Source organism: Meriones unguiculatus, chromosome 7, assembly GCF_030254825.1.
Source record: "Meriones unguiculatus strain TT.TT164.6M chromosome 7, Bangor_MerUng_6.1, whole genome shotgun sequence".
NCBI classification, from domain to species: Eukaryota; Metazoa; Chordata; class Mammalia; order Rodentia; family Muridae; genus Meriones; species Meriones unguiculatus.
Window position 1 is genome coordinate 2,916,373 of NC_083355.1, and position 24,704 is coordinate 2,941,076.

Here is a 24,704-nt window from a genome sequence, read left to right on the forward strand (position 1 = left end):
GGCAAGGGTAACACGTAGGTCTCCGTGAACCAGCGGAGTCTTTAGCTTGTGAGCAGAATATCGTGTAAAGACTTGGATGCCGGCGGCCCACTGTCCCCAACAGCCCTACCGAGGGACACGGTAATGAACTGAGTCATCAGATCCTCAGCTCCTTTCTGAGAGGGACAGGAACTCAGGGAGGTGCCTTTTCTATCAGCAAGTGGGAGAAGGAACCCTGAAGGACACAGGGACAGCTGGGCACGAAGGGACGTGCTTTCCTCTGCCCTCACAAGACAGCCCTGAGGAGCACACACTCCCCTCTGCTGTGACAGGCATGGACTTGGGAAGCAGTGCTGTGGCCCAACACAAAGGGTCTGCATGCGTGGCATGCTTCAGTGCATCACGTGTAAATTTGTGTGCCCTGCTCCTCTGCGGTGGTCTGGGCCGTTTTCACTTTCTGCCAGTGGCAGCTTCTGTGGCCTGATGTCTCCCTCTCCGGGACCACTTTCCACACTCTCTCCCCATATTCTGTCCACAATCCCTATTTGAGGGCCACCCTCACAATCAACATCCTCATGTTCTTCTTTCGGCTGCCTTATTCCATCACTACAAACACATGTGCTGAGGATGCACACATAAAGAAAATAAAAGATTTAAAAAACAAAAATAAAGAAAAAAAAGTGTCCACCCACCATAGTCTATACCTCCTGAGGCTTTCCTATTGGCCTCTGTTCCTCTGAGAACTATCAGTCATAGGCACCGTTATTTCTGCGTTTTCTACTCTTGCTGCTTGCATTGAATTGCCCCTGCTACAGCCCCAGAGCCCTAGCGAAGGCTGGAAGGTCCCCCTCAGCCCTTATTTCCCATGGCCTCTCCCAGCAGCCACCAACAGATCACCCCTCTTCCCAGGAACTGTTTTCTCCCAGCTGGTATTTAAATGTTAGTTGTCTTCCCACCCCCTCTAGTTCTGGGCTGACCTCAGACTACTCCATGGGATCCTGGCCTCACTTCAGGTTCATACACTCTGTGGCTCTGGTCATGGCCATTCAGGGCCTTTCCCATACTTTCCAGAGCTAAATGAGTCTCCTAAGAGACTCTGAACTCCATAAGCTAATGCAGAGCTCTCTCCATGCAAACTCCAGCACTGCAGCCTGCTCAGCTCAAAGACTGACTGCTCCCTTCTACCTTACCCAGCAAGTTCACCTTTACCCTGCCTCTCCCCCACCCCACACTGCACTGAGGCCTAGCGCAAAGGCTCCATGCTGACTTGGAAAGCACTCTGCCACTGAGATGCGGCCCTGCCTCACCTTTGATTCTCTTTGTTTCTTACATCTTACACCGATTCATAAGCAAACTGGTCTTACTTTCAGAATCTGAGGTATACACGACCTCCCCTTCTGTTACTACCATAAGTCCAAGCACCAACACCTCCAGCCACAGCCACCTGGACTGATGTCGCTGCCAGCTCTGCTCAGCACCTTGACAGAGCCACACAGAGCCACCCAAATATCACTTGGGTGATATTTTCTTTATTACCAGGACTTTTTACCTGAGTGCCAGGCACTCTCTGCTTCTAGCCCTCAGTGGCTCCCTCACCTTCGGAAGAGCTAAGATCCAGGAGTCCTGCACAGGGTGCCTCTATGCAGTGGCTGAGTGTCAAGTGGCCACTCGCCTTCCACAGATCAGGTGGAAGCGAACAGCTGCCACCCTTGGACACACGGCAACAGCCAAATTCATCTCTTTTCACTCATAAATGCAAGAAACAATAATAAGACCATCACAAGCCAAAAAAGAATTATCAAAATGAACCAAAAGAAAATAATTATACTGGATGATATACAGATAACTTAGAAACATGGGCGGTGTCTTATTAAAACCCACAACAACATCAGTTATAAATTCAAGAAGAAAATAAAGACAGCGCGTAACAGATACTGCCTCATGCCCTTTCTTCCTACAGTAAGTCATGGTAGCAGAGAAAGAGAATGGAGGACCTGCAAGGTATACAGAGGCAGGCAGGGCATGCAGGTCCCATAGCACCAGACCCACACATGCTAATGCTGGCTCCATGACTGTCACACAGCAGTTGCCCAGAGGACACAGCAAACAAGAAACTCATTTTTGACAGGTAATCTAAGGATGAATCTTGGCACTCAGAGTGGCTACCGCCTATAATGCCAGCACTCGGGAACTGAGGCAGTCGGATCACCATGGGGGAGAGACTAGCCTGGGCTAAACCATTTGAAAATGATGCAGACGTCTCAGGTGACACGCAGTACCATAGCATTAATCGTGAGCACAGTGAACTGCCTGTGTTCCAGACTCCATACTGGCCATGCTACGGCCGTATCTACGGCTTTTGCAAATGAGGCTAACATTTTAAAATATGAATTTCTTAGTCTGTAGGATATGTATTTTAAGAAAACCTGGTTAATTTTTGTCAAAATTCCTAGTTACAGTGAGCAACATGTGAGAGCATACACTTTTGTTCACATTCAGGATGCCCAAGTGGAAAGCAAAGAAGATAGGTCATGCACACCCAATGATGCTAGAAAACCCGGCCTGTGTCTGAGAGGAAAAAGAGTTGATGTGCTGTAGGATTAGACCTCATGACAATGTCAGACAAGAGCATAGCACACAGGAAGCTTCACGGAAAATGCCTTGTAATGTATCACCAGCAGAAGGGGAAAAAAACCTTAACAACTGGGGATGAACTTGGACAAGGCTCTTCCTCCAACATGACAGTGCTTCTCTTCATCCTCAAACTCCAGCCAAGCTCACCAAGAACTGCCTGTGTGTCAGTCCCGAAGTCACCCTGAAGGAGTTCAGGATGGAGTCCTCCTGGGACAAAGCTGAATGCAGTGTCCTCTGCAATGCGAAGCACAGCTGTCCCCCAAACCTCAATAACCCACCTATCAGAACAACAACAACAAAAAAAAACACTTGCATGGTTTTCACTCCAGCTATACGTGGTTCTCCGCAGAGAGAGCTGTAGCTACCACAGCCACTGCTATGACAAATAACACACAGACCGTGGCACTGAGGATCTTCTCACACACGGCTGTTCCAGCTTATGGGCCAAGGGTGCACACCAGGACTGAACACATTCCTTCCTTGAGTTGCATTCGGATGGTAGCAGGGGTCCCTTTGGATGTATGGCATGGCTACAACGTCGCTGAATTTTCAGGAACATGTCCACTGAGGCAGGGAGCGTGGAGCTGGGGTAAAGACAGCTTGTAGCATGGGGTGGAGCGGAAGAACAATGAATGGTGTATGCAATGTGGCTGTCAGATAATGTTCTTGTTAGATAACCCAATGGCCATTTCTAACACCATTCTCCAGTTGTGGCCCACCCTATCTGTCCAGTCCCTGGCATGGCTCCAGAGAAAAGCCTACATTCACTTTCTAATGAAGGAGGCAGAGGTAGGCAGCAGCACTGCATCTTTCCCCTCCCTCCTCCTGGAGACACAGAAGAACCGCCTGGAGCTGTGGTGAGCAGACAGCAGTCAGGAGTCTAAAACATCAACAGAGGATGCCGAGAGGAAGAATGGGAAGCTCCCGAAGGCACTACTCAAGAAGCAAGTCATTCGCCTTAGAGAAAAAGGTAAACCGTAATCTGCCTAAAATTCAATTGTGAGCTTTCACTGCATCAGTTTCCAGATGCAAATGCTGTGGGCCCAGGGAAGACTGCTACCATCCAGCCTCCTGGGCTTGGCACCTCAGTTTCACTGGCAGAACAAAGCTGAGAACAAGAACAAAGAGCTGAGTCTACCACAGGTGTGCCTGGAGCTTCAGACCAGCAGCACGAGCAGTGGAGGAGCAGTGCAAGGGGAATTCAGAGCCTGTGAAGTGCTAGGTCTCTAATGCAAGGGAAAGGAGGCTATCTCCAAGACGAGCAGAAACCGCTACTCAAGTGGGATCCCACACCCAGCCCTGTACTCAGTGATGTCCGTCATCTTTCAGAATCTCAACACACCAAGCACAGAGACTTGAACAGCTGGGGACAGGAGACAATTATAAGAAAAAGCATGGGTGTCAGAAATGGGGAGACAAGAAGCAAAGAAAAAAGCCAGGAGCTCAGAGCTTTAACCATGGGAGGTACTGACCACAGCTGCTAAGGCTTGGAACGGACCTGCTAAGGATATCACTGACAGAAGCAGGCTCTTACTACTATACTAATGGGCTCTAAATCTGTATCTCTGCCCACAGATGGGCAAGATGAACTCAAAGACCTCAGCAGAGGATTCTTTATACTGTGGACAGTGACAGAAATGAACAAGAGATAGAAGTGCAAAAAGGAAGTGGAAAGCTTGGCCATAAATGGGACATCCACGTCACTCCTTCCTCCAGACCCAAGACCCAGGGACTACAGAGAAAGAGGAGGTGTAAAGATTGTCAGAGCCAGAGGTCAGGGAAGACTTGAATAAAAGAGTGTCTCCTGGACACGAACTCACAGCAGCTGTGGTTACCTGCACAAATCAGCCAGTCAACAGCCTAGCTGGAGCAGGTAGGACTGACAAGCTCTAACCCCGAAATGAGGAGCCACTGACAGTCAACAGTTTCCAGAAGTGGAGAGTGAATTTCCTTTAAGATATGGCCCACGGTAGGTTGATGAGTATGGCTCCATATCCCAGAGTACTGGGCAACACAAACTGCACTCATGGGGAGACAGGGAAGCAAGGAACTGAGCTGAGAGGTTGCTGAATATGAGCAAACATTGTATGACACTTTCAAGGAATCAAGTCAAGCGTAGTCCCAGCACTCAGGCAGGCAGACACAGGAGGATCTCTCTGAGTTTGAAGCCAGTTTGGCCTACAAAACAAGTCCAGAACAGTCAAGGCTACACAGGGAAACCCTGTCTCAAAAAAACCAAACCAAAACAAAAAATATAGCCAAGGTCACAAAGCATAAAGAAATCAAATATGGAACTACAATGGAGCAGCAGAGACAGAGGCCAAGGAAGCTGGGAACATAGATCCATCAGGTGAGAGATGTAAAGTAGCACTCATTTTTAAAAACCCAACTTTATTTGGGGTGTTTAGGCCTCTACCTCCCTTCCAACCTCCCAATCATACATAGGAGAGAAAAGGTTAGTGGAAAGAGGGATGCAGACCCCTTTATTTCTTCCAGCTGTTTAGGGTCGATAGGTCTTTGGGGGATGTGCCAATCTCCATCAACAGCAACCACAGCCAGCAGACTCCTCCAAGCTACTGTGCCCAAAGCTTTTCTCTCTGTTTGCTCCAAACAACCACAGCATCCGTCTCTCTGGTCTCTCCAAACTGCTGCACGGCACATGCCAACAATGCACACTATGCCACGCTTCTGGGCTCTCCTACTTACATCCTCAGAGCATTAGACCACACCCCTCTCTGTGCCCCAGGAGGCATTTTGAAGTAGGCCATTACCAGCTAGCAAAAGCCACACCCTACACTAGATGATTCTCAGCTGTGGAAAAACTATAGCCCAACTAAAATCTTACACTTGGGATTAAAACAAAAACATAATTATATAAAATAACTGAGTTTCCAAAGAACCCAAAACTTCCATTACAGTCTCTTTCAAGCCCACAGCCAGATACAAAGAAACATTAATTACATCTGCCACAATGTATCTGCTCTATGAGGTCTCATCTGGTTCCTGATTCTCTCCCTCCAACCATGTGGACTTTATAGACCAAACACAGGTTGTCAGGGTTGATGGCAAGTACCTTTGCCCACTGCGCCATCTTGATGGCCCATTTACCTTTTCATTGCAACAGGGGTCTGACTAATTCACCCAGGCTGCCTCTGAACCCACCATGTAGTCCAGGTGAGCCTTGAACTTGCACTGCCCCTTCTTTGGCCTCTCACATTGCTGGGACCACAGGCTTGGCTGCTGGGCTCTACAGATTCCACTAAAGAAAGTCCCCAATGGCAGCTCTGCTTCTGGTTTGTCTAAGAATAAGAGCTTCTGCATAGACAACCTAAACAGGCGTTTCAGAAAGGAACGGGCGGCACACCCCTCCAGAGCCCAGGAAGGGAAGAGGCACCTGCTGACAGTGGCCTTGCCTGTCATTACAAATGAGCTTACAGCAGTTTTAAAAATGACATACTATTTTAGTCAAAATTAAAGCACTTATTTTTAAAAGAACAGTGAAAGCAGAGAGACTTGAAGGTTTTCTTTTCAAATTACAAAATGATATGATATTAAAAAAAAAAAATAAGGAAGACTCCTAAGTGACAGATCTATATTTCCTGGCTCTGATGAAGCTTCCGTCTGTTGCAGTAACTCACGTTTGCTGTTATGAAGCTGCCTTCTTTACCTACAGTTTTCCTCTGAGAGAGAAATACACAGCAACCAAACCCCAGGGCCCCAGGGCAAGCACTACACCACCAGAAAATGAAAGCAGATAATCAACCCTTAAAATTTATGTCACTCATGTGTGTGTTTACACTTATTATTTGGGGGCTTGTGGTCCAACCAGCCACTTTCTAGTGTTATATTTAATCATTTTTACTCTCGCCTGCCCTCCCCCACACTGCACATACATTCCCCAACTGGATGTCGGCTGTCACAAGGACAGGCAGGAAGCACGGGGATGCTGTCATTCCCATCCAAGTGCAAGCCAGAACCCTGCATTCCAAACACTGGCCCAGACCAGTCACTCCACGATTTCTATAGTCCACATACCACACAGCAAAAAGTATCAAAACACACTGCAAATTTCAAAGACACTGGCCAGCTCCGCCACAGACAGGGTCAGGTCTGCAGTTAGGAAAACAGGTCCCACACAACCTCGTCTGCCCCAGACTCTTGGTCCTTCCCCACGGCAGCAGTGGAGTGCTGTGGTCACAGGCGTGTGCTACCACACCCAGGCTCAGAACACACTAAAAGGCTCAGATGAGCAATTACACAGGACTGTTCATCTACACAAGAGAACGAAATGACTGTCGAAAACACTGGGGTATGAGATGGGAGCCAATTTCACAGAATTCTGTGATTCTAATTTCTGCTGTTTTACACAGGAGAGTGAACAATGACCGCTAATAGTAACTGTGAAAGAGAAATGCAAGCTCAGTCTACACTGTAATTATGAAGAGAAGGAACGCAAAAGCTGAGTTAATTATGAAACACATGGCGGAGCACGGCACCTCCTTCCATGTACCATGTCAGCCAACATTTTCTCCATCTGATCTTCTTCATGATGAATGAGTTCACTAAACTGTGTTTTTTTTCCTCTTTGTCTTCGAAAAATGATGTATGCAAATCATTGTGTCGCACTTAATGAAATGAATAGCGTTTGTGCTGATTGATCCTTGGCAACATACAGAGAGAGCATGGTCCCGACAGAGGAGCACCACAGTGCTGGGAAGTGGGCATTTATTAGGATGCCTGGGCTGTAACTGTGCCTCTGCTGGAAAGGCACAGGTCCCTGCACAGTATGGTTAATTAACTAGCCTGATGGGCTGCTCACTTCCTCACCAATCCACAGCTCTTTATTGACATTATAAATTGGGGGGAAGGAGAGAGTTTCTCTTTACAATATTTCTTTTTGTTTGTTATTTTGTTTTTGTTTTTTAAGACAGAGTTTCTCTGTGTAGCTCTGGCTGCCCCGGAACTTGCTGTGTAGACCAGGTTGGCCTCAAACTCACAGAGACCCACCTGCCTCTGTCTTCCAAGTGTTGGGATTAAAGGTGAGTGCCACCACAGCCTGGCCTAGTATTTCTTACTTGATGCCTAGAAACACAAAAGACCTCTTGGCATTTGTTTATTGCCTGAGCAAACGAAGCAGCTGAGAGCCCAGCACTAAGCTGGTGACACAAACCCTGGTCTTTCCCTCTTCCTGACAACAAAACAAGAGGCTGGGGAGCAATGCTGTGGCACTCGGGTCACCACTCAAGGGGAGAGAGTATTCTACTTATCAGTCACTCTCCTGCATGCTCCACATAAGGACTAAATTTAAACATAAAAATGTTAAACGGTAGACATGTTAACTAAGTTCTACGAAACAGAATTTCAAATTTTGTTGCTGACTCATTCGGCATTCTCCTCTGATGAAATGTGAAAAACCTAACGAACACATTAAAACGGAATAGACCTAGAAAGGCTTACAGAAACCTACTGAAGGCCATTTTTTGTTCTGAGATTGGTTGCAGCACAGGAAATTCTCAATCAGAATTCACGAGCCCCCAGAGGCCACAGAGTGTCTCCACCAGTGCTTCTGTGCAGCCACTGGATGGAGGCCTCTTAATTGAAACTGCCTCTTCAATTTCTCTTTAGAACTCACTGTTTAATTTAACCATCAAATATTAATTAAAACAAGTGGGCAAAATACCACTTCATTATCCAAGCAGCTCCCAGACTCTCCAATTCCTGACTATGGGCCTACCTAGCAGCTGTTTTGGTTTCACCATTTAGCTTGGTGGTTTGGGTTGAAGGACGGAAAACTTAAAAGAAAAAACTGGACGGAGAACAAAGGATTCCTGTGGAAATAGAGATGCACCAGTTTTCCATAAAGCACATGTGTCTGCGACAGTTTAACATTAGCTTAGAGAGCAAGGCCGCTGAGGTACAGACCTCCTGAATAACATCAGCAGCTAAGGTGCAGATTAAAGCTGCAACCACCAACAGTGGGTGTGCATTGGTAAAGGAGCACCTGCCTACTGCTCACCAATACCCCACCTCAGCATGACACATCACGATCCAGCTTCCCAGGCATCCTGCAGTACCTCACCCATGCCCCACGCATGCACACAAGCACCCACGCGCACACACACAGGCCGCTGGCCTGAGAGCACCTCACCTCTAGCTCCTGCTCCCTCTGCAGTGCAAACTGCTTGAAGGACTTCACGATGAGGCCAGCGTTGGAGCAGTCGTAGACAAAGATGGAGGGGCTGCCCATCCAGGTCTGCAGGTCGTATATGGACAGAGGGATGTACTGAGTGTAGTTCTGGAAAACAAGCACAGGTTACCAATTATACGTGCATGCCAATGACTTGGAGGCCAACAAGCACCCGTACACTGGAGAAGACGGAGCAGCATCTGCTTGTAGGCAGCCATTCCTCACTAGCCACATTCCTCTACTGCTGTGACATTTACTCCAGCAGTGCCACAGGAAGCAGTTGCTCAGGTTCATGTCAGCAGCCTATGTACCCCGGATTCAAGTGTTTCCTGACACTGAGTGTGACCTCATATCCACCCTGGAGGCCCCTCCTCTCAGCCTCAGCCATGGCATATGCACATCCCCGAGGCCCCTTTTCCGTGTTGCTCTGTGAGGCTAGCATACATGGGCTCTGGGGAGTTGAGTCTAGTTTCCCAAGCTTTCCGCACTGACACTTCAATTCCAGAGTATTCTGTAAGTGGGTCTGGCTCTGTAGAACACATATGTTGATCCCAGAGCAGTGCCATATTAGCACTAAGTGACAGAGTGATACACTTTTCTGGACACACTGTTCTGTTTACCTGATTGCTGGTAGGTAACAGGAAAGAAAGTTCTACTCTAACACTTAAAATCCTCTTTCAAGCCAACATTTTAAAGCAATTATTCCAAAACAGAAACAAATCAATGCAACAAGAACAAGCCACCCTGCGCTTACCCGCCCTTGCCTGCACATCAACAGGGTAAGTGGTCAGCCCAAGAGTTGGCTCCTGATACTGGTCTGGGGTGCCCACAGCTCAACAGAAGAGAAGGCCGAACAAGGCGCAGACAGGGAGTGTGCAGGTGGGTAGCAGGAGCTTGTCCCACACGGCAAAGAGTCAGGCAGTATTCTTGCAAGGACAATGCAGGACACTGCCAACATGAGCGTGCAGCCAGCCCCAGCGCCGGGAGACCACGCTCCAACCAAGCTCTGGCTCTTCCTGCAGATTGTTTATGATCACAGTACTCTGAGGGAGAACACCTAGAAATGTTCTCTCTAAATAAACACTCCCAGAAGGGGTCTATAGACACCAGTGTCCCCGTAACGGCTCTATACAGCAATGCCAGCCCCATCAAGATTCCCTGGGGGGTTTCTCCTCTAATGGAATTTGACAATCAGATTCTAAAGTAAGTGCAGAAGAGAAATCACCAAATTAGGGGAAAAGTCTAATAAAGAATAATGAATAGAGATTCACACTACCAGATATTAGATAGGCTATAAATTTATGTAATTACAGGCTGGTATTATTGAGGGCGAGACAAACAAATCAACAGAGAGAAGGCCCAGAAATAGACCCACATATATAATGGTAATGAAATGGCATTTTAAATCAGTAAAGAAAGAATGAATGATTCAATGGGTGACGCTGGAAAGTCTAACTAAACATTTGATATTGCCTCACAGTCTCTGTACCAAAAAAGCAGAGTGAATTTAAAACGTGTAAAAACAGAATATTTTTATTTACTTAGGTGCAAGAAAAACCTTCTTAAACAAATCACAAATTTAGAGATCTAAAAGAAACACAGGATGTAAACACACACATGACTGGCAGCTTCAGAAAGAGGCATAACAGAACTGACAACAAGTTTATGTTTAGAAGGTGTGTGTGAGCTCCTGCTGCAGACCAGCAAAGGTCGGAACAGCAGCAAACAAAATACACAGCAAACATGAATGGTGGTGATCGGGAAGCTCAGTGCACCGGTGAGCTGGGTGATAGTGGGAAAGTGAGAGTCGATGTACCCACCCACCTCCACAACTCTATCTGCTTTTCCTCAGCAGAATGAAAACGAAGATAAAAGATGAATAATGCTTCATGATGGCAAAGATATGACATGAGTAAAAATTAATGAAAACATTTTGGAAGACAAAATTTGTCAGTGCTGATCAACTTTTAAAACCTAGGCAATGGTGGCACAGACCTTTAATTCCAGCACTCAGGAGGCAGAGGCAGGTGGATCTCTGAGTTCAAGGCCAACCTGCTCTCTTCAGGACAGCCAGTCTTACAAAGAGAAGCCCTGTCTCAAAAAGCCAAAACCAAACCAAACCAAAACAACTGCATCCCATTTGTCGGCTTCCACATGTGCCTGCATTTGTACAGAAAATACTGGAGGGTGTTCAGAGTTTGTACTAGTAAGACTATGGCCCACGGTGGCCTGCTGTCTGTTTTCTGCCCTTCCATTATGCAGGAGAACCCTGGGTGAGGACATGGCATGTTCCTTTGCTGCTGAGACTACCTTCTTAAGAGCCTGGCCAATGAAACATGACTAGTGTTTAACAGCCTTCATCCAATCTCCAGTGCTGTTCTAAATGCTCACCTTGGGATATGGATTCTGGCCAGTCCCACAGGACAGAGTCAAGGGAGGACAGGGCTAGGCTGAGAAGCCTGGGCCCCGAATGGCCCATAAGGGCTTTAGACAGAGACAAACCTACTTACACTTCATACACCCTCATCAAGAAGCTTAACCCACAGCTCACCTGGACCTTCACAGAGCTCAGATGAAAGAATCAATACACATGCTAGTCAGGGAGGCGGGGCCTGTGGTCCTACCTACTTGAAAGGCCGAGGCAGGAGGACTGCATGAACCCAGCATAGACAACAAACAAAAAACAAAGAACCCTGACACAAGAGGCAGAGTAGAGCTTCTTAATGGTGTGTGTGTGACCCCCGTTTATAGAAGCAGCACACCTCGTCATGTCAACGTTGCTCAGCATGCCAAGACAACAAAGCAACTCCACGCTGATGAGTCAGCTGACCCTGCATGACAACAGCCAGCACTCTGTGGCAGGCTCTGTATTCAGTGAGGGCACATCACAGCTGCTCCTTTGAAGTATATGTTCTGTAAGACTCTTAAAAGGCAGGATGCACACTGGTGCTGGGACGGGGAAGTGGCGTGCCCTGGTGGTTGCTGGGATAGGGGAGTGGCGTGCCCTGGGACCTCAGTAACAGGTTTCCATGTCCCTCCCAAGCTGCAGTATATGAAAGGTCTCCCCAACTCTCCCTGGCTGGGGGCCAAAAGTAACCCTGCAGCATGCAGAACTCAACTCCAGCAGGGAGGACCACAGCAGCCTGCAGTCAGGGCTTCACACCCGTCTCAAGCACACTCCAGCCCCAAGAGGAACGGGACCGCAGCACATCAAGTCTGTGCAGCTGCTAATGACAAGACAATGTCATCTACACTCTGTGCTCCAGGTGCATGCCCACAGCTCCCTCAAACAGCAAACAGGCATGAAATGAAGCCTGCTCTTTACATTTGCCCAAACAGAAGGCTACATTTAAGTTTCTAAATCACCAAGGTAAGTAGTGTTGATTTATTAAAATAATGAAGGCCAGCTATATTAGGAAAAGCTCCATCTTCCCAGGATACAGCACAAGGCAGAACTCTCTGATCGGTGTTTACTGACCCCGTGCCTTTAGTTATGAAGGACTTTTATGGCATCCCCTCCATGAGGGTGCCTCCCAGAGTGGATGGTGTAAATGCATCGACGCTCCTCTGCAGAGATGGGCCACATGGGGAAGCCTGGCTAGAAACAGGACTGTGCAACGCACCATGCGCAGCAGCATTCTTGGACAGAACCACTTGGTCCTCACCATCCAAAGGTTCTCCAGATGTTGCCAAATTCCCCCTTAAGGAAAACTTCTCTGGATGGAAAGGAAGACAGTTTCATCAAAACCAATTCAGAAGGCTGTGACCCCGGGAGAGTAGAACCACTCTATTGAATCACCGTGAAGAGAATGACCCGTGGGAACTAATCCTCACAAACAAGCTTGTGGGGCTCCCAAGACCCATCTCAGAAAGATAGCCAGGGGTCTGTCAAGCCAGAATTAAGGCCCTGCAAATCAGCCAAATGTAACTGTAAGCACAGCCTTGGTGTCCAGAGAACCAGCATCCAGTGGCAGCAGGAACAAAACCCAAAGCAGCCACACGCTCACTGAGAATACGCCTCTCTTCCTGAGCACTCCATGGCAGGCAGTGGCACAGGCCAGCATTTGGAAGCCCTGGGTGCAGCAGAGATTGGGGAACAGCAGGGGGCTATGAGCAGAGGGCTGGCTTCACACCCACCATGACTGAAAGAGCAGGGAAGCCCTCATCAAAAAGCCAGAAATGAGTTTAGATAATGTATTCATTACAGTCCACTTTCTCTGACAGATTATGTTAAGCACAGGGGAAAAGTCCACTTGCTTTATCGGAGTGCTGCTGCAGACTGCGGCACCTCTAACAGCAGCTCTAGCTGGAGAAAGCCCAGCCGTACAGTGCAGAGAGCACCTCCGACAAAGGCCCGGTCAACCTTGGGAACCCATGCACTGCACCCCAGGTAAGACTTCTGGGAGGAGTGAAGCTAGGCTCTGGTTTCAACCATGAAGCAAATGGCAATACCAAATGCCTCCTATGCCGGCACCGCCAAAACAACGAGCAGAGAAGGCAAAAGTGATCAACAGGCAGGACCACAGTGGAATGGTGGGGAAAGGGGATCTAGCGTTGTGAAGTGTCCTAAGGAGGGAAGCATGGGTGGCACAATGGCATCACCACTGTTGCATCCTGGACACATGGGGAATTGAGGTTTGACACGCAGCAAAGGAGTACCGTCCGTCAAGCCCTGAGGGAGTGCTGAGCCATAGACGCCCCTGTCCCACAAGCTCCAGAATATGGCTGCTGGAATTGGTACATTCCACTGTGTCGCACTTCCCAAACCTACCAGGTATGGACACGGGTGTGCAGAGAAAGACGCATTAACTGACGACAGGGGCTGGGGCACTGCATAACTCACAGGAACACCATCATGACTGCCGCCAGTGGGTCTTTCTAACCCTGTTAGATACTCTGGTGGTGGTGGTTTCTCACCACCAATGTCATGATGTCAGAAGCAGCTATTATGGGGAGGAGGCAAGATGGTGTCCCCATGCCTCTGGGGACTTAGCCTGCCTTCTGACTTCCCTAAAAATAAGCTTAAACAGCAGCTGACTCACAGGTGACTGTGAGCTGTGGCCTCTGTTTCCCTCTCTCCCTCCCCTGCTTTTTTTCCTAGATGCCATATTTCAGAGAAAGCAGGGTCCCTAGGTTTGCCAAGTCAAGAGCTCTTGCTCTCGGCAGCTGTGATATTCCCACACTGCCCCTTCCTCAGGCTTAAGTCCACCAATGAACAGATTCTCCTCCTCCATCTCTCTGATGTAGCGCCAAGCAGAGTTGCCTCCGCCTGAAACAAAAACCACGCCTTGGCCATCTCTTCAAGCTCACCCAACAGTTTCCTCCAATCCCACCTTCTTTTTATTTGCTGCAAAACTCACACTACACCAATGAGGACGATAGACCATTCAAGAGCAGCAGCAGAATTCTTGGTAGTTTAGCTCACTGCAGCCCCAAGTCTCTCGCTTCCCATTGCTCACTCAAGTTGGATTCGCTACAGCACACAAATGCTCAAATACAGACCCACATAGTACAGCTTAGCCCTTGCAAAACGGTACCCGACCCTGCCAACCACAAACATCTACAGCATTGACACCCATCACAGTGAACAGGCCAAGGGCTCACATCTTTGTTGCTAAGTATGCTTCTTGGATGGAACTAGCATCTGTGTGGAAATGTCTCACAACAGAGTTGATTCCAGAGGGAATACTGTAGGAACTTGCAGCCTCTTGAAGAGATGTAAAGAAGGCACTCAAAGAATGATGGAGACATCAAAAAGACTACATGTGGTATAATGTGAAAATCAAAGTACTTTACACAATTAGAAGAAAAAGAAGGAGGAGGAGGAAGGCAGAGGAAGACAAAGACGACGACACGACAGGCACTATCAGATGCCAGAGCCATCCTGAGGCTGGGGCCCAAGATGGAAGCATTTTATAATAGAAAAACCATATTATTAGACCATATCACAAACAGAAAGATTCACCTGAGCTCACTACTAACCAACTGTGAGGTAAATGAAAAGCAGGTAAGTCCAGCTAACAGCCTAAAGAACAGAAGACAGTGGATCCCTGCAGAGCGCAGAAGAGGTATGAGACAGTGTTTACAGACATGCAGCTTGTGCGTGGCTTCCACGTGTCTCTGGGTGTCCACTGATGACCGAAAGCAACCAAAGCAGGAGCAACCAAAGCAGCGCTGGCAACCAAAGCAGCACTGGCAACCAAAGTAGCGCTGGCCAAGTGAGGAGGTGGCACCACTAGGAAGAGTGAGCACTGCCCACCAGAAGAACAGCTCTGGAGGCAGTTCTCCCCTACCATGACAGTCCTGGGGAACAGCACAGGCTACCATGGACGGCAACAAGCACACCTACCCAATGATTATTCTTAGTTTGTGGGTTTGTTTTACAAGACAGGGTCTCTGTATAGCCCTGGCTGTCCTGGACTCACTGTGTAGACCAGGCTGGCCTTGAACTCACAGAGATCTGCCGCCTCTGCTGGGATTACAAGTGTGCCGCACCACACCCGGCTCCACTGATTATTCTAGCCCACCTTCTCACAATATTTTTTATTTTACTTTTAAAACATAACTTTAACCAACAAGTATGTGTGTCTCATGCAGCACAGTACAACATTTCAGCACTCGTAGGTGGTGCGCAGAGGCCGATCGCTGCACTGGACAGGCAGCACTACAGACCACCCCGCTTGCTCTCTGATGGGTTAGCTGGCTTGCTGTCGGGCAAAGGTACTCTGCTGTGCTGTGGGCATCACAAGTTGCTTCCCTGCTGCCCAGCTGCTCCTGACCCCATTCCTGTCTCATGCTCTAGTGAGCCCAGTTCTTCCTACTTCTTCCAGGTCAGGCTTTTAGCTTCAACACCTAAGTGTGAGCATAAGGCCCTTGTCCCTCTGGCCAGATGCTAGGCTGCACTCTGCCACATTGTGGCACAGGACAGTTTCCATCTCTGGGCAGTCCCTGCTTCCCCTAACTTTTAGGCAGTTACTCAGCTCATGCTGCACACAAATGACCTCCACCTACCTCAGATCAGGAGCTACTTACAGCCCTGTTCCAGCAGGTCCTGAACAGCACCTGCACTTCACCAAGGCTGCCCAACGCCCTGAAAGGGGGCAGCAGGGATACAGACACAGGTTTCTACAGCTCTCAGCTGAGGAACACTGTGGGGTCTGTTGGAGCTGGGCTTCTCCAGCAGCTGGGATGATGTTCTGCTACAGAAGCAGAAGCCCTCCACACGTCCCACAGCAGTACCCAGCGCTCAGTCATCTTACTGCTGGAGCCTGCGGCTCAAGGCAGACCCTTCTCCACCATGCAGGCTCAAACCATCCTGGGCCTGACTGAGCCTTGCTTATCAGCCCTCAAGACTGATACCATAGCCTTTGTTCTATAGTGTTTGTAAGGTGGAAAATGCCGATTTGCTACAGAAACTGTGAATGTTACCATCCACAAGCACAGACAGACATTTCTTAAACATACAACTTTTAAAGAAAATTCCTGTCTGCAGAAAGCCTGATTTTTCTTTTTTCAAGGACTTCTTATGTGTGGGGTGTTTTGTCTACATGCACGTGTGTGTGCATGCAGTGCCCACAGAGGGCAGAAGAGGGCATCAGGTCTCACCTGAAAATGGAATTACAAACCATTATTAGCCACCATGTTGGTGCCAGGAATCAAATGCTGGTTTTCTGCAAGAGCAGCCGATACTCGTAAGCCCTGAGACATCTCTCCAGCCTCAGAAGCCCTGGTCTCTAAACAGCATGCTGCCATGTGTTCCCAGAGGCTGCCTTGGCATGAGCGTGGGAACATGTGAGGCAGCCTACAGCCAGCAGGGCAGAGTCTAGTCCGCTGACAGCCTTACACCGTACAGCAAAGCCACCATGGACCGACACAGGATACATGCACTTTTTTCTGTCTTCCACTTATCCTTTTTTTTATTTATTTATTTTTCACTCAGCAAAAATTTACGGAAAGACGGATTCTTTACAGAAAAAAATAAGACCAAAAACAACCCACATGTCAGCAACAGGGGAAAGGACCCGTGAACAGCAGAACATTTCCAAGTAGACTGTACGCCTGACCAAATCAACCTCAGCGCAAACACTAGCCTGGATGAAACACCGAGCCGCACCACTCAGTAACATTTATTCAAACTCAAAACCAAGCAAGCCAGTGAGGCCCAGTATCTCTCACCTCCTCTAAGACCTGAGAGGCTGAGGCAGGGGAATGGTGGGTTTGAGACAAGCCTGGGCAATGTAAGACCATGTCCATGCCAGAGTGACTTCCTATGAGCACGAAACTGAGAACTGTAGTTCCAAGAGATGGTTTGGTCAGAAAATAACCCTTTGGCAAAAAGAAAATATATCTTTAGCTCCAGTGTTGGAGAACATGTTCTAGTGTCTGGATCTAGAACGCTCCCCCATGAGGCCCACATGCTAAACCCTTGCTCCCCAGTGTGTGGCGTTGTGGGCCCGTGGGAGCCTGTGTGGTCCTGCTCTCCTTCTTTCCTTGATGCAAGGTGCATGGCTCTCTTCTGCTAATGGCTCCACATGCTGCACTGTTCTGCCACAGGACCAAGTAAACAAGCTGATGGTCTTGGGCGCCTGTCACTGCCAGGTGTCAGATTTCTGCTTTCCTGGGCACTGTGCCCACGTACGCACGTGTTCTACACATACCACAGCTGTGGTCGCAGCTGCCAAGGCTCCTGGGACCTAAAGAAGAGTTGGGATGCATTTCTAACCACACATCCAGAAATTCCAAGAACAATAAATGTTATAATGAAGCTATGTGCAACCAGTATGTACAATTACATATTTTAAAAGACATCATTACAGTGCAGTAGCTACACTCCTGGCTAAAAAACACTTAAGCACACAAGTAACCAAAGCTCAGGGCATTCACAGCTACCCAGCCCTTCTTTCCTCAGACAATGCCGCCTCACAGGGGCAGGTCACACCTGGGGGCTGTGCAAAAGAAACTCAAAATCAAACACCAGCACCAACTCCACTCAGCAGGGAAGGGAACACGGTACAATGGGACGGCTGCACTTACAAGCAGAAATGAGAATGGGAAAGCAAGCGTCCTATGACACGAACCGCGATAACGTCTAACCTTTAAAAGAAGAAATCACGAGGGAAGAGAATAGACCCATAGCACCTGCAAAAGCCCCACAAGGCCAAGATGCCCAACAGGAAGGCCAGCTGAGCAGCGAAAGGACGGGCCTGGGGATGGGTGAGGCTGTCATCAGCTGCACCTGCAGAGATGAACATGCAGGCAAATGAGGAGGGAAGGATACGTCTTCAGACCAGAAAACGGGAAAAGGTAGAGAGGTGAGGGTCTGCTACAGGAGACAGGAGAGGCTGGGGCGGCCTAAGCACAGTGTCCACTCAGGCCCTAGCTCCCTTCTCACTCAGAGGATGCTGGGCCAGCTGTTCTGCAAATGTTGTTTTAGTGGTTCTAGAAACATCTTTTTGTTTTAAAGCTTAAAATGTGGGTGAAGGTAACTAAACCTTTCAGCACCAAGGAATTTCTTTATAAATGTAAAGGGAAAAGACAAAGCCTGAAGTTTCCAGGCTTTCTCTAAAGAAATAGAATTTTTGCTAATGGCCTTCCACCACTGTAAGCAGATGCAAGATGCTAGGAATTCTAAAAAAAAGAGAGGGGTCAAGTTCACAATAAAATTAAGGTCTTTGTCTTGGACTCTACTGCACTCCCACAAAGTAACAATTTCAACAAATGATGATTTCTGGTGTGAATAATGCAATCATAAAAGTCACAAATAAAATTTTCCAACAAATGCAAATTTAAAAACCTCTATGATCTGTCTTTCAACAGAAGCAGCAGCTGTCTGCTCCATACCAGAGGAAGGAGTGGCATCTATTCACCCAATAGTGACAATGTCATATAAAAACACAAAACAAAAACACAGAAACTCTATGTGCTTTTGTATGTGTGTGTTTGTGTTTATATGTGTGTTATGTGTGACCCTGAGAACAGCACCTGTAAGCTGCTTGTGGAGTGCATGGTTAGTGAACCATCAGAAAGGAAAAGCAGAAGCAGAAACAACGATGTAAGCACCCTCAGCCTTAAGGACTCTAAGGCACTGAAGCTCACTCGTGACCACACCGTGGCAGTCACTGAAGCCATGTCTGGCTTACAAGTAGTACTCGGCAATGCCCATCCTCTCCTGCCGCTGGCTACTGAGCATCCAGGGAACAACTGTGGGAGGGAGCTCAGTCTCCAAAGCATCCCCCAGAGAGCAGGTATGCAAACAGGGCCTGCAGCAGAGACCAGTTCCTGGTCCTGCGGCGCTTCACAGGAACCAGGCTGAGAGGCAGCCCCTCAAGCAGCGCCAGGCCTTTACAGCAAGAAAGCTTTTCCTGAGAACTCATCACTTTCCCTGTTGAAGGCCCAAACTTCAGACTGATAGGAGCTGCACCTCCCTATATCAATGGGGGCCCCTACCTAGCTTCCTCCTCATTTTTCCTCCTGCTTCCTCCCTCTCTGTCTTAAGAGTGTTTTTTGCTGCTACGACAGATGTTACCAGCTGGGTAACTGGTGAGGAAATGGCCCTACTTTCTATCGACTGGCACCTGCTGAGACTTCTTCCTGAAGTTCAGACCTTCCTTTTTACAGAGCCACATGAACAACAGGGCCCACCTTTACTTATGTTCCAAAGGCCCCACTGGTCCCCCTGGGGACCTTCCCCTGGCTCCCGGATCTCACTCTTTCTTCAGGCCTAGGCACCACATGCGAGGGGCCTAATCACCTGTCCTGCGTCGCACAGTGTACACTCACAGCCTGGGGCCAACATACCCCCCCCAGGCACAGATGAGCTCCAACCCCTTCTTCTTGTTGCTTTATCCTGGTCCCAATCCAGGTTTCAGCTGCTCCCTCCACCTTTATCTGTAGTTCATCACACTGCCTACCACTGACTTCCTCAACACTCAACTTTACTCTGGTGCTGTATTCAGTGTATCCCCATTGTTGCCCTGTAATGGCTTTCTTTCCTCTTGGTGTCTTCCCAAATGCACCTCTCAGGCAGCCGGGGGGCAGGGATCCCAGGAGCCACCTAGCTTCATCCCTTCCTCCAGTACCTGTCTGGTCTTCTATCCCTTCTAATCCTTAGTGTGGCCACCAGGTTCTCACAGCTCAGTGCTTTGTCTTCCTACACTACAAGCTATGTTGTTCATCGCACAGTCTACCTCTTTCTCTCCCAGTAGAGGGCTCCAGTTGGTTCCCATTTTTGATGACAGTTGCTGACTCCCCTCCTGTAGGAGTCTCTGGGCAGGTGGGGAGCTCACTGCTGAACTGGGCTCTGCTCCTGTCTCAAAGGGTCATCCATCTTCCCGGCATCACCCCAACTTGTCAAAACACAATCAGCAGTTTTTCTTTAACTTGACTTACAACTAGCAGGAATCAATCTCTGCTTTCAGTGTGGTCACCAGGATGTCTAATCTCTTTATGTCCACAGCGGTCAGACACTGAGAGAGATACTGTGTGAGACAAAAACTGTGAAGAGCAGGTCCGGTCTTTGAAGGCATTTCTGCCAGCAGGTATAAACTGAATGTAAACAAACACCCTAAAATTATCCTAAACTAAACTGTAAAGCCAAGAAAACTCCAGAACTCAGTGCACCAAAAGAGGTGCGCTGAGACACAGCCTTCCCCTAGATTGAAGTGGCTCCAGCTCTACAGGCAAGAAAGTGGATTGGCTCTGCAATGGGTGCACAGGCAAAGATCAGAAACCGCTCTGCCATGCTGGACTCAGCAGAGCAGAGAAAGGGGTATGCTGCGTGCGTGGGTGAGTGTTGTAGTGCCACTTGACACATTAGGTGACCAATGGCAGATCTTTTCCATTAAGACTTCTTTTAAATAGGAAAAAAATATGCTCTACCTGTAGTTTTCTTTTCGACAAAGTTTAACTATCACTCTTCAGCATTGTTTTAATTTAGTGAATACTGAAAAGGTGTTCAGACATCCAGTTGGGGGGGAGGTTGTTTTCTTCTTCTCGTCTGTCCATCCTGCTGTACTTTCAACTGCTATTAAGTGTGGACACACACGCAGTACCTGCTTGCTGGTAGGAAATGCCTCGCTCCATCCCCGGTGGCTCTTCTCACGGTGAAGTCAACTTGGTGAATGTTAATGCGAGCACATGTTTCTATGGGTGACTTTGCTGTGAGAAAACGACTCTCTTTACTTGGACCAGACTTCAGTTATAGCTGCACTTCTGCAGATGGCAGATTTCAACAGGCTTTCTTGATTCTGACATAAACTCACAAAGAAGGGAAGAGGCTACCTCAGAATCTGAATGCTCTAGACAGTAACTGGTCTGAGCTCTTCAGTGATTAAAAACAATGTCCACTATGAATAAAGACGACAAGCCACAAGCTGAAAATTCCTACACATCCATATCTGGTTAAGGACAAAGGTCTAAGAGGTACAGGGGATTATTAAAGGTCAACAAGCAAGGAAGCAGCTTCAGGAAGCAGACGGGGCTCCAAGAGCAGCTGTTCAGCACAAAGGGCCTTGCAGTTCCACCTAGCAGGGTAAAACAGACCTGAGCAGACACCTTAGCAAGGTAGACAACGGACCATGGCCAGACATATGAAGATATGCTGAGCAGAACTATAAACTCACCTGCAACAAGACACTGCTACACATTTTGCAGATTGACTAAAATCCAGAAGGCTGACAAGGCCCAATGCAGGCAGTAGTGGAGGAAATGCAAATGGGCAGACATCTTGCAACAAAGTTTGGAGGTTCTTACAAAGCTAAATAGGCTCTGACCCTGTGCACCAGCAGTCATGAACTGAAAACCTAAGTCCACATTAAACCTTAAGAATCACAAGTTGGGAAGCAGAAGCCAAAAGACCCATGAGTTCAAAGCCAGCCTGGGCTGTATGAAAACCTGACTCAAAATAAATAACTCCTGAGCAGAAGTGTCAACAGTATTATTTTTAACTGAGAAAAGAATCAGGAGGCACTAAGCTATTTCAGAGCTGAATGCGCAATGGAGAACTACCTACTGGTAAAAGAGAAAGAGCTCAGGTACCTAGCCATGGAGAGCCTTGGACACAGCTGGCTAGGCGAGGAGACCACTCTGAAAGGACATCTGATCAATGACACCAACTACAGCACACACTGGAAAAAGATAAAGCAAAAAAGAAAAGAAGGAATGGAGAGGGGGAAGAGGAGGCAGAAAAGAGCAGTGCGGAGGTAGAGCATGGGCACTTCTAGGGCAACGAGCGAGCTCTGCCTGACACTAATGCTGGGTGAGTGGCAAACACAGCTGTGAGAACTACACTGCCCAACGCCAACAGGGAGCCTTAACACAAAGCAGGACACAGCAGTAAGAGCATACTGTAGTGGCCCATCAGTCCTGACAACTGGAGACAAGACTGCTCACTGTCTGTCCAGAAAGCATTGCACACGTGAAGGCCTACCAAAGACCCAAAGTGTGTTAACTCACCAAAGGAAGGAAGTTAAACCTTCTCTTTAAAAGCAGCCAGACTCAGGAGGACCAGAAGGCTATCGTACAGTAAGAGGCCAGTCAGCCTGGAGAGTGGGCACAGGAGGGAGCCCTGGCAGAATCTGTGGGACACCTGGAGAGAGATGTGAGTATGGGCTCTGTGGAACAGAACATGACATCCACTGAACAATGTGCTTAGGTAGAAAACACCGTTGCTCCCTGCATCATGAGGGCTGACGAGTGTGCAGGGACACTCCATTCCACAGAGCACACACAGCATGTGATGTGTTACTGCTGTGCCTACCTTCCGGAGGACTCCTGACTGATAAAAGGGACATACGCCCCTTGTTAGAATAACCAGAACAGAAAGAATGCCTGAGTGCTTGGCCCAAGAGCAATATACTGCACCCCCACTCCCTGGACACACACGGTGGCAAGGGATATTTGGAGCAACAGGTGTTAACAAACTCAACCCCTCTGCTGAGATGTTGGACATGTTGAAAAGAAATGAACACCTCCTTCTAACCACGAAGGACCAGCAGCCAGAGACCATACAACAGTCTGGCCCTGGGCAGGCAGTCAATGCTTCAAATCTCACAAATACCACTTAAGTCTGCAACAAGAAGGAAAATTCCCTATTCATTTTCTCGGGCCACAGAATATTGATTACTTGGGCCGAGAAACACAGGAGAAAGAAAAATCCAGGAAAACCTCAGGGAATACAGATTTAAAACAAATAGCAACAAGTGAATTAAAGCATGTATGAAGCAGATGATATACACTGAGGAATAAGCCATCCTCAGAACAAGTGTGTGGCATTTAATACAGAGTCACTAGGTATCATGTAGTATCTTACCAGGTTGAAAACAATGACTTTAGAAAAGTCAACCTACATGCATAATTAAAAAACAAAAACAAGTAGAAACAGATCTTCCTTAATCGGCATACACCACCACAAAGGCTTCAAAGGGTCAACACTACTCATGGTTCACTGACATCAAAGAAGGGATAGTTCTTAATCTGATAAATGATTGTTTTCATCCTTCCTGTCCCCACAGAAAGCCACCTGCAGACCTCACAGGGACAAAGTATTCGCCAAGAAGCCACAAAGCAGGCAAGGTACCTCAGTCACTGTTTCCTTCCCTCGAAGATCAGTACCAGAAAACAAATACAATACATACGGGCACAAACAAGAAAGGGTTTGCAAAATGACATAATCTATAAGGAAAAGCAACGGTACATATTGAGAAACTTTTTGAATCCATAAGAGTTCGGAGAAGGGCCGTCCCACATACCCCAGTAAGGAAATTAAGAAACTTAAACTCTTGTGAAAAAAAGCTGTATCATATAGTGACAGACACTTTAAAAGATCGCAGTCTGAAAGATTTAATGCTGCAATGATCATCTGTAGCCATGGACATGACCTATTCCAACAACGATTCTTTTAGTCTTACCATTTACCTACTCATTTCTTTATTTGTGTGTGTGGGAGAACGTATATATGCCACATGTATGCAGGTGCAGGGGGTCGGGGAGAAAGAGAGTGTTTATGCCACATGTATGCAGGTACCTGTGGAGGCCAGAAGGGAGTAGTGAGTCCCAAAGCTAAAGTTACAGGTGGTTGTGAACCACAGCGTGGACACTAGGAACTGGTTCTTTGGAGAAACAGCAACTGCTCTAACGATGAGCCATCCCTCCAGCCACACAAGTCTGTTTATGGAAACAGATGAATGAATTTCGTATTTTCTTATTAGACCGAAAGGCCAAAATTAACCAAAATACCAACAAAAAGAACAAAGGGTGCTAGGTTTTCCCTAACTAAAAAGCACTCTGAAAACCAAGATATCTGGATGGCACAGAACAGAGCGGATTCAAGTAAAAGCTGGCATGAATGCTGAGGCAGCGGTGAACTGTAAGGACAAATGTGGATTCCACCTCATGCATTACATTAAAGCCCCAGTTATAGCTGATCAAAGCACAAAACTTTTTTTGTGGGAAGAAGAGGTGGTTCAAGGCACAGTTTTTCTGTGTAGGCATGCCTGTCCTGGAACTCACTCTGTAGACCAGGATGGCCTGGAACTCACAAAGATTGGCCTGCCTCTGCCTCCCAAATGCTGGGATTAAAGGTGTGCACCACCATCACCTGGCTAAAGCACAAAACTTTGAGGAAGGCTTAGGTGAGATACAGCTACTCCCAGAGCGAACAGCAAGTATGACCAGTTTGGCATAAAAACTATCCATCACAGGACACTGCTAACAGAATGAAAAACAAGTCATAAATTTAAAGAAGACACAGTTCATAGGATGATGAAGTTTCTGTGTAGAATATAAAGAAGTCCATCAACTAGGTAAGATAACAGACGACAACCCAAGAAGAAAGGCTGTGGCCAGCCGTCAATCAACAGGACTCATATTCAACAGGTTCCAGGAAAATCTGAGTTTGCACAATGTA

General features: G+C 47.7%; 1 protein-coding gene across 1 annotated transcript in view; it reads right to left on the bottom strand.

Annotated features, from left to right (window-relative positions):
• The window catches only part of Rptor (regulatory associated protein of MTOR complex 1), a 285,695-nt gene that overhangs the window by 152,334 nt on the left and 108,657 nt on the right, over window positions 1-24,704 (bottom strand). Inside the window, exon 5 of the mRNA XM_021639555.2 lies at window positions 8,762-8,908. Within this exon, the coding sequence (XP_021495230.1) occupies window positions 8,762-8,908 (147 nt within the window). The remainder of the gene's footprint in view (window positions 1-8,761; window positions 8,909-24,704) is intronic.